This window comes from Myotis lucifugus, unplaced genomic scaffold, assembly GCF_000147115.1.
Source record: "Myotis lucifugus unplaced genomic scaffold, Myoluc2.0 scaffold_2, whole genome shotgun sequence".
Lineage (NCBI taxonomy): Eukaryota > Metazoa > Chordata > Mammalia > Chiroptera > Vespertilionidae > Myotis > Myotis lucifugus.
This window is the reverse complement of record NW_005871050.1, coordinates 1,233,375-1,244,399: the sequence shown is the minus strand read 5'-3', so window position 1 is coordinate 1,244,399 and position 11,025 is coordinate 1,233,375. Positions and strand designations below refer to the sequence as shown.

Here is an 11,025-nt window from a genome sequence, read left to right as displayed (position 1 = left end):
TCTTGGCCAGGCTCTTTGTTTGCATTGGGGGCGGGGAGAGAGGAGTTGAAGGTGGATCCAAGCTTGCGTTCTGACAGTGGGGCAGATTCCCGAGTATGTCACTATGTTGCACACTCTCAGCTCACATGCACTCGCACAGACAGGCGGACAGCGGGTAGTGGCTCTCGGGGTTGCAGCAGCTTCGGCTGCCCGCAGCGCCACCGCCGTGCGTCCAGAGGGGGAGTAGAAGAGGCTAGAGGCATTTCGCGGGGCGACAGTTACACGAGAAAGGAGGGAAAGTGGTGCAACCTAGGTCCCCCAATACACACACACACACACACACACGCAGCGGCCCTCGTGTCCCCTTTCTTGCCTGGGTTCACAGAGGTCATGGGCAGCTTACACTCCTGGAAAGAGGCCAGGAGTCGCGGAAGGGCGGAGCGCACTCGAGGGGAGCAAGAGAAACGAAGGGAAAGAAAGCAGGCGAACTCGGCGGGCGGGCTTACCCTTAGAAGCATCTTTCTCCTCTTTGGGCTTGGTCACCTTTCCACTCATAGATCCCAGCTTGCTTGACACGGTTCGCCCAGGAGACGGAAGTCCTCGCCGAGCGGGCCGGACTTGGGAGAGTGTTTAGGCGGCAAGTCGCGACCACGAGCTCCCCTCGGTATGGCTCCGGGAGGGATCTGCTTTCCCCCGCCGTTGCCGCCGCCGCCACAGCCTGTGAGGGAGTGGGAGGAAAGGAAACGGGAAAAGGGTGGGGGGAAAGGGGGCCCCCGGGGTGGGGGGGATTTGGGGCCTTAGAAGGGAAAGCACCCCCCCCCCCCCCCGCCCAGTTGCATCTCCACTTTTGTAGCATGAACTCGCGTGGGCCGCTGAGGCTCGGGCAGATCCAGCCCACTCCAGCTTCTGCTCGGTGGCCATTCCGGACACTTGCACCTAAGGCACCTGCCTTTCCCCCCCGCCACTGGTTTACCACACCTGCCTCTGTGCGATGCTGTCTCCGGTTTGCTGCCAGTACTAAGCCAGGTCCTCAGCAAGGCAATGGCTAGGACCGACCTATGGGTGCCAGCGGGGACACTCCTTCCTTCTCCTGAATTCTCCCCAGCTTGAGCCCTGCTCCTCTGCGCCTCCCCAGCCCTCCGATGGGAGGGGAGGCCCCAGGCAGAGAAGGGAGCGCACACATCGGGGACCAGCAGCCAGGCACCCAAGGCCAGGTGGCTGAACCCCAGAGAGCGGAGGGAGGGGACTCTCTCCTCAGGAGGCCCGCTCCCGCTGAGCATTAGTGGCAAAGGGGACAACAGCCTTTGTTCTCCCAGGGATTGGTGAGGCTGCGCTGCTGAGGCGCAGAGCGGGCGGCGCCTGGGCACCAGTAATGCTCACTTTTGCATGCGGCATGGGGAAGGTTACAAGCTCCTGTCTTCTGGGGAAGGGGCTAGAGAGTTAGGGACTAGGGGTTGTGAAGGGGAAGTGGGGGGGTTGCGTCTTGGCCAGGCTCTTTGTTTGCATTGGGGGCGGGGAGAGAGGAGTTGAAGGTGGATCCAAGCTTGCGTTCTGACAGTGGGGCAGATTCCCGAGTATGTCACTATGTTGCACACTCTCAGCTCACATGCACTCGCACAGACAGGCGGACAGCGGGTAGTGGCTCTCCGGGTTGCAGCAGCTTCGGCTGCCCGCAGCGCCACCGCCGTGCGTCCAGAGGGGGAGTAGAAGAGGCTAGAGGCATTCGCGGGGCGACAGTTACACGAGAAAGGAGGGAAAGTGGTGCAACCTAGGTCCCCCAATACACACACACACACACACACACACACACACACGCAGCGGCCCTCGTTTCCCCTTTCTTGCCTGGGTTCACAGAGGTCATGGGCAGCTTACACTCCTGGAAAGAGGCCAGGAGTCGCGGAAGGGCGGAGCGCACTCGAGGGGAGCAAGAGAAACGAAGGGAAAGAAAGCAGGCGAACTCGGCGGGCGGGCTTACCCTTAGAAGCATCTTTCTCCTCTTTGGGCTTGGTCACCTTTCCACTCATAGATCCCAGCTTGCTTGACACGGTTCGCCCAGGAGACGGAAGTCCTCGCCGAGCGGGCCGGACTTGGGAGAGTGTTTAGGCGGCAAGTCGCGACCACGAGCTCCCCTCGGTATGGCTCCGGGAGGGATCTGCTTTCCCCCGCCGTTGCCGCCGCCGCCACAGCCTGTGAGGGAGTGGGAGGAAAGGAAAGGGGTGAAGGAGGAGCCGATGCCCCCGCCACCGCCGCTGCCACTGCCGCCTGGAGCCCCAGCAGCTGGCCGCGGCAGGAGCGGCTCGCCTGGCTCAAGAAGTGGAGAGACAAAGCGGCGCGGCGCTCCTTCCCCGCTCTCGCTCGCGGCCTCCAAACTGCCCGCCCGCCCGCCTGCCCAGAGAGGCACTCGCAGCCCCAGTTCTACCGCCGGCCTCCCGGGCTCCACGCGGGCCGCTCTCCGGGCAGGCGCGGGCCGCGCGGGGAGTTGCCTGGGTGGGCTGCCCCGCGCGCCGGCGGGCTGCTCCCCCTCCCCCCGCCCACCCCCCCACCCCCCCCCACTCCTGTTACCCACTTTGCTCCCAGAGCCTCAGGTCCTCACAGCGCTGTCCTGGCCCTTGCTGGTCGCCACCTACACTTTGGGAACTCCGCTGTTGGCCACTGCCTGCAGCGAGCTGTGGAATCTCAGTCCCAGAATCAGCAACTCCTCGCCTCCAAAGGCCAGCTGCCCAAGTTGAGATAGCCGGGCTCTCTACGGGAAGGGCGACTAGGATCTGGGTGTCACTAGGGCACAGAGTGAAACTGACAGCAGTGGCTGCCACCTCCTACCCCTACCCCCATATGCAGGCCCCTCCTCTTAGGGCTGGACGCTCTGGTTGGCAAACTGGGAGTAAAGAGTGCCCACTCCACAGGATGGCCAACCCCAGGCAAATGGAGCGAGGTGGGGCTGGGGCTAATGCTGGGATAAGTGCATGTCTCCTGGGACAGGTTAGTGTTGAAACATAGGTAAGGTCCCAGAATATTCGAACTAAAAGGAAAACTGCTCAGAAATTGTACAAGATGGGGCAGACTGAGAATGAGAAAGAACCAAGGAAATTGAAGGAAGAACAGGGTAGCCCTGAGGCGTCCTGGGAAACCCTTTCTGTGATGGCCTTTTCTGAAGCCTGATGCTCCTCTGAGGGACTGTGCTGGCCGCTAACAGGACTCAGAGCCATCCATTAATCAGACCATAGGCTCCAGACTGACAGTGGAGACTCAGCATCCACTCCCGTGCAGAAAATCCGTTTCTCCTTGTCCCACCCAACCCTACTCGCTCCTTAATTCAGTTTTGTTAATGGTATTAAACTAGACGGAGAAATTATATAGATGGATTAGTCCTACTGAATGCCAGGCGGTAACCCAATTACAAGAGCCTGCTGTGGCTTTCAAGACCAGAAGAGTGGGCTGCCCTTGCAGCCAGCTTTGGTCTAAAGGTCAGCAACCCTCTAATTTCAATTTGCAGCCTCAGTCCTAGGTCTGGGAGGAACTCCAGGCCTGTTTTTCTTGTAAATGATATCTAATAATCTGGAGGTTGATGACACAATGTGATTATCCAATCCAAGGTTAGACCATTAATTAATATCAGTACTCTGGGAAAAAAGAAATTCCTCTTCAAATGACTGGAATTCAAAGAGAATGGAGAGTTGGATGGTTTTAGAGCAGCGGTTCTCAACCTGTGGGTTGTGACCCCTTTGGGGGTCGAACGACCCTTTCACAGGGGTCGCCTAAATACATCCTGCATATCAGATATTTACATTACGATTCATAACAGTAGCAAAATTACAGTTATGAAGTAGCAACGAAAGTAATTTTATGGTTGGGGGTCACCACAACATGAGAAACTGTATTAAGGGGTCGTGGCATTAAGAAGGGTGAGAACCACTGTTTTAGAGGAAAGGTATAGGGGAAGAAGATTCAGTTCTTAGATAGTTTACACCCAATAATAGTTACCATGAATTTAGTGCCTACCCTGTGCCAAGCAGCATGCTAAATAATTTACATCATTATCTTATTTCATCTTCACAACAGACTAGGAAGTTTTGAGACATTGTTATTTCCATTTTACAAATGAGGAAATTGAGGTTCTAAGACAGCGGTTCTCAACCTTGGCTGCACATTAGAATCACCTGGGAATCTTTTTAAAATCCTGATTTCTGGCCCTGACCGGTTTGGCTCAGTGGATAGAGCGTCAGCTTGCTGACTGAAAGGTCCCAGGTTGGATTCTGGTCAAGGGCACATCCCCGGTAGGGGGTGTGCAGGAGGCAGCTGGTCGATGTTTCTCTCTCATCGATGTTTCTAACTCTCTATCCCTCTCCCTTCCTCTCTGTAAAAAATCAATAAAATATATTTTTAAAAAATAAAATAAAATCCTGATGTCTGCCCAGAAATCAGGATTTTAAAAAGATTCCCAGGTGATTCTAATGTGCAGCCAAGGTTGAGAACCACTGTTCTAAGAGGTTATTCAACTTGCCAGGAGGTCACACAGCTGGTAAGTGGTGGAGCCCAAATAAAACACTAGGAGAGCCAGGATAGAAAACAGGTGGGTCTCTTTTCCAGTGCTGGCGAACCTTTTGAGCTCGGCGTGTCAGCATTTTGAAAAACCCTAACTTAACTCTGGTGCCGTGTCACATATAGAAATTTTTTGATATTTGCAACCATAATAAAACAAAGACTTATATTTTTGATATTTATTTTATATATTTAAATGCCATTTAACAAAGAAAAATCAACCAAAAAATGAGTTCGCGTGTCACCTCTGACACGCATGTCATAGGTTCGTGTCATAGAACCGCTGCTCTAAAACCATGCAACTCTCCATTCTCTTTGAATTCCAGTCAGCAAGCCGACGCTCTATCCACTGAGCTAAATTCACTGCTTTAGACAGCGCTCTTCTGTTAAATCATGTGGTCTCTCAACACTCCTATCAGCCTCTTAAAAAGAGGGGAAAGCACATTTTCACTGGACCTGTCTGCCAATCCTAAACTTGTAGGCTTTTTCAAACTCCTTTAACTCAGAACATTCAAAATCCTCTCTCTCTCTCTCTCTCTCTCTCTCTCTCTCTCTCTCTCTCTCTTTCTCCTTTCTTCCCACTCCCTCTCTCCCTGTCTCCTCTCTTGTGTACACATGACATTTGCTTTTTCCATATTCACCCAGAAAGCAACAAGAACTTCTTTTAGGAAAAAGGGTCAGTCTTTGTCTTGGAAGATCTTCAGCATCATACTTATGTTCATCCTGTCTCAGTTTTCCTACCACATTAAAATTTCCAGGAAAGTTCTATGCACAGATCAGAACTGTCCCCCACCCCAAGTACTATCACCAATGACACCTCCAACAAGTGTAACTTTCAGCTGGAAGCCAGATATCACTCTGTTCCTTGAAGGAAACTAACAGTAAACATATGACTAAAGCTAGGTTACTTAATATCATTGAGGCGAGTTGAAGAGATGTCTACTTAGGAGTATTAGTAGAGTCTGTCTGTCCATGAACATAAAAGGTCAAATAAAGAGTGGATCACTTACCATCTGCAAAAAATAATCAGAAGACAAAGAAAATAGACACTTCAAGAAAGAACAATATAGTGATGTGTGGCCATATGGGGGCAAATCAATGATGTCATAAGGGTATTCCTGGCACAGATCAAGGATTATCAATATTCAGTGCCAGAACAAGCAATCTTATCTAAATGAAGCTTCTGAAGACCCTGCTAAGGAGATCATGGAATCCTCCTTTGGGAAAGGCAAGGGGGATTTCCCCTCTTCAAAGCTCTGTGAGATGTTTAATTTGAAAAGAATGTTGGTATTGACTCAGAAAAAGGCATGCTGCAGTGTCCAGCCCCCAAGAGAACTGACAATTTGGGATGGTCAGATAGAAGATCTGACATTTGTGTGGGGCATTTAGGGGGTGGTCTTTTCCCCACCACCAAATGGACTCAGCCTTGAAGCATTACTAACCCCCTGGCTTAGTTTGTAGTACTTCCTCTTTCCCACCCAAATCCTTCTGCCCCATCCCACTGGGGTGAAAGTGCCTTCACTTTTCACTCTAGCAATTTGTACTACAATTTTCTCTGCCTTGTCACTATCATAAAATGGTACCATTTACCTTTTCTCTGCCTCTGCTATGGGAGAGAACTCAAACATTTGATAAAACTTGGGGCACAGAAGTTGAGTAACCTAGTCCTGTAATTAAATCAATATTCTACAATAAAAAGGCAGATGACCAAGCCTCTATAGCAGTGGTTCTCAACCTATGGGTCACGACCCCTTTGGGGGTTGAACGACCCTTTCACAGGGGTCTCCTAAATACATCCTGCATATCAGATATTTACATTATGATTCATAACAGTAACAAAATTACAGTTATGAAGTAGCAACGAAAATAAATTTATGGTTGGGGGTCACCACAACATGAGGAACTGTATTAAAGGGTTTCGGCATTAGGAAGGTTGAGAACCACTGCTCTATAGAGTAAGGGCAGAGGCTTGAGTCTGGTATGAAAGTGGAAAAGGTTCTAAGAGTTTCATCCTCTTATCCCTGTGTCTATTTCATACCAGTCCCCAAAATGCCTCCAAACACCAGCCTCTGGATTCTATGTTTGCTCATCCTCTAGCAGCTCTGAGCAGTGTTTCCGGGCAAGATGCCACGAGGTTTTAATGTCTGCACTGGAAGTTAAGGTTGGGGTGAGTGGGGACACAGAGCACAGATACACTTTTTCCTAGCAGGTTTGGACTAGCTGAGTGTAGAGCCATTGTCATCAGGCACGACCAAATTAGATGTTTTAATGACAAGACTGCTTCTCACGGAAGCTGGTCCAAAAAGAAGCAGACTGGCCCTGGCTGATGTGGCTCAGTTGGTTGGGTGTTGTCCAGTGCATTGAAAGGTTGCCCATTTGATTCCCGGTCAGGGCACATCTGAGGGTTTTATTTTTTTCTCTCTCCCTCCTTCTCATTCTTAATAAAATATCTTGAAAATTAAAAGAATAATAAATAATAAATAAAACAAAAAAGTAGAGGCCTGACATAACCTACACTTCCAACCAGGGTACTTGAAATCAAGAAAGGCTCACTGGACCAATATCTGGAAGTTGGAAGTCACTTTCTTTTTAAGCTCATGTCATAGCAGTGTGAACTTTGAGATCCAAATACTAGAGCTCTGCAAGGATTAATTTCTGCTTCAAACCCTACAGTGTTGCTCTACATCATGATTTAAAATTGCTTTCTATTAGAATCTCTGGTGAGCTGTTGGATTTCTGTGACATAAGAGTAAGATAATCTCCAAAGATGGTGATTGTGGCAGTTTTAAAGTATGGCCATTGAGAGGTGGGCACTCTGATCTCTTCCCTTGATTCTGGGTGGGCTTGTAACTGTTATACAGTATGGTGGAAGTGATGCTATATGTTTTAAGCTACGTTTGAAAAGGCCATGCAGCTTCTACATGACCCTCTTGGGACGTTTGTTTTCAGAAAGCCAACTGCCATGCATGAAGTGTGCCTACCCTCACAACACTGTGCTAGAGAGTTCACATCTAGGTACTCCAGATGACAGTGCTAGCTAGCTTCTGGACGACAACCATTATTGACTGCCAGCCAAGCAAGAGACCCATTTTGGATGTCCAACAGAGTCAAACCACTAACTGACTACTGCCCCAGTTGACATTTGACTACAACTTTGTGAGAAACCTCCTCGATGGAGAACTATTCAGTGGACCTGTTGTCAAATTCCCAACCCATAAAATTATGAGCAAAATTAAATGGATTATTTTAGCTGCTACATTTTATGGTTAACATGCTATGCAAAAATAGTAAATGTGATAGTGACCATCAATTTCTCCTAATCTGGTATGCATATGCCACTCCACCCTCTAGAGGTCATGGCTTCATGAATCCAGGCTTGCCTTGTGAGTTGTTTTTGCCAATTGAATGTAGCCAAAGTGATACTATGCCATTTCCAAGCCTAGACTTTAAGATACTTGGCAGCTACATGTTCACTCTAGGGGCAGTCAGTCACTATATAACAAGGCAGAAAACCTAAGATGTGTATTATGTAGAAGCCCAAGCTGGCTAGATGAAGAGACCATGTGAAGGAGAACTGAGTAACCCAGATGATGGTAAAAACCAAGGTTCCAGATATATGACCCAAGAAAAGCCATTGCAGTCACCTCCCAGCCATTCAAGCTGTGAGGCTCTAGACTTGATGGAGCAGAGAAGAGCCAGTCCTTCTATGCCATGTCCAAATTCCAAACTCACAGAATTATGAGAAAAAATGATTTTTTAAGCCACTTTGTTTTTGGGTGATTTGTTACACACAGTAATAGATAACTGAAATGAGAATTCTAGAATCACTTTTGGACCAAACTGTGTCAGTTTATTGATCTTCTATAGACTAGAATAGGACTTTAGAGTTGGGGAAAGTGATGTCAGAGAGATGTCAATGATTTATCCAAAAATAGCTTAACACTAAGACTTTTCCAATCTACACTAAACATATGATTTTCTGCCTCCTGTGAAATTTAACATTTGGACAACTGTAATGTGATGTTGGGATGCCTGTCAGAAAGAAAATAATGAACCAGAGCTTTTCCAAGGATCTACCCTTGCTCCCAAACAAGGACTATCATTGGGAAGCATCAGCACTTCACCTAGAATCCCTATCAGCCCACATCACTCAGAAGCTCCTGTGTCAAGAGGAATGGGTAATCAAATGTGGACTTTTCCTCACAGTATGGTCCTGATTCTCTATGTCAGAAACAGAGGACCTAGTCAATGTCTCTCCAAGTAAGTAACACACAAAAGACCATGGCCTAGGTCAGTTTCCAGATTTTCAAATCCTGCTCTTGGCTCCATTCTCATGGTTAAACTGATAATGCTAACAGAAAAACTTCAGGCAGAAATACTTTATTTCTTGATAAATTCTTGACTATAGTAGTAGGTTGATTGCACACTTTCATTTGCCCATATCTTAACTTCTCAGCAAGACTGTATGCTCCTGTATGACAAGGACTGGGTTAAACCCTTCTAAGAGTAATGCCCCCCATGCCCACCCCATGGATTATGTAGTACCCAGCACATCAAAAGCACAGTAACAAGTCTCATCTTTGTAACACCATTTATTTAATTTACTGGGTTTCTTGCTTTGTACTAAATAATTATCCAGATTATGCCATTTTTCACTCAAAACACACTTTGACATAGTGACTATTATTATCTCCATTTTCCAGATGAAGAAATCTGAGAGGTGAAATAAATTACCCAAGACTGCAGTAAAAAGGAACACACCAGGTTGAGACAACTCAAGTAGACCTTCTGCTTCCAAAGTCCCTGCTTTTTCCACTATATGACATTGCTTATTTTATAGATGTTGTTGAATAATTAGTGCCTCTAAAATGTCTCCAAAGATAAAGCCAAGCTTTAGAGGAAGAGCAGAGATGTCAGGGCTTACTGGGCTTTCATTCATTTCCTGTCATCATCTGACCTCCAATGTGGTAGATATGGGTGGGTGCTGTTCAGATTCCCATTCTAGGAAAGGCTTGTTGCCAGCTGTGGGGAGTGGGGTCAGTTGGCAGCCTCTAGCTATCAGCTCCTTCAGGGTCTGTATCAGCTGTAGAACCATGACCTCATCTGAGGTCACCTTCCTAAAGCAGCCCACATCCAATGAGTGAGCAAGTCCTGACCACTTTGGATTAATGCAGGCTCTCTGGTAGACACTACTCACTCCAGAGCCCCCCATCTGGTTGGCCAAAGCTTTGTTGGTCCTGCTTCACAATTTAACTTATCCTCTGCCCAATCCTTCCCCCTCTCCCTTCCTTTCACAGTTGTTGACTCTTAAATTCCCTCTGCTTTCGGAGATCCTTTCTCACTTTCAGTGACTCTTCTCACTTTTTCTCTCCAATTCTGTTTTATTGCCCAGGCTTTTAGTAAAGAGAGATTCTGAGAATCCTCCTCTTCCTTTGGTTGTTTAAGTGACCTTCATTTTTTCCTTTTGCCTCTGACTCTCCTGTTTTGGGGAAATGGCTTTAACCCTTCTTTGAGGCCTGGATTTACACCTGCCAAGAAGCCCTGATACCCAGCTGATACTGATATGACTGTTGCATTTTAGGAAAAGAGGAGTCATTTGAAGATGATCAAGAAATATCAAGCTGAGTTTCTAATAATGAGACTTTGTACCTACACTTTACTTGAAATTGTTTGTAACCCAATGATGTGATTTACCTGGCACAGAATGAATATGCACCTGACACATGGTCGGAGTGACTGTACCCATCACATTGTTGGTGTCACTGTACTTGACAGACTAATTGTGGTCTTCTCTAAGGAACATCCCCTACTCAGTTTCCCACTTCTACAATTCTGTATTCTTCTCCATTCCACATCTGCAAGTGCAGCCTCCTTTTTCTCTTTTCGTGTTCTCATCCCCTCTCTCACTTCTAGGGTCTAGCATGACTGTTCCCTATTACTCCCCCACCCACATTTATTCTACTCTGTTACATAAAGTCTCCCTCCTCTCTATATCACCCTGCCTACAAGGTCAGGATTTACTGTTGTCTGCTTCTGGAAAGAGCATCTCATATCTGTGATAGGAGAGTTGCTTCCATACTGCTAGGCCATCAAAAGAGGAGCCTCTTTGAAGGTCCCCAGTTGCTATGGAAGAAAAAAAGCAACAGCATCCTATTTATTCTCTGTAGGTATATGATAGATGCATTGTACAGGCAACAAAACTAATGACCAAAAAAAATACATGGGAGGTACCCTGGCAGGGTGACTCAGTTAGCTGGAGCATCGTCCAGTACAACAAAGAGAGGTTGTGGGTTTGATCCCTCCCCCGCCCTCTCTCTCAAAATCAATAAAAACATATCCTCAGTTGAGGATTAAAAGAAAACATGGGAGCCAATTAATATATGGTACTTTATATAAACTGTCATTTCATTCTTGTAACTGTCCTAAAAGTTAGATATTGTCACCATATGATTTCAGTTATATGTGGAATCTAAAGAATAAAATAAATGAACATACAGACTTGAAATA

At 47.5% G+C, this 11,025-nt stretch overlaps 1 protein-coding gene across 2 annotated transcripts in view; it reads right to left on the bottom strand.

The window, feature by feature from the left end:
* FGF13 (fibroblast growth factor 13) overlaps positions 1-709 on the bottom strand; it is a 584,335-nt gene extending 583,626 nt beyond the window's left edge. The window contains exon 1 of one of the 2 annotated variants that reach the window (XM_006082033.3): positions 486-709. In XM_006082033.3, the coding sequence (XP_006082095.1) occupies positions 486-534 (49 nt within the window). In that variant the 5' untranslated portion in view covers positions 535-709. The remainder of the gene's footprint in view (positions 1-485) is intronic. The other variant, XM_014458012.2, reaches the window with a different exon arrangement.
* Positions 710-11,025: the final 10,316 nt, after the last annotated feature.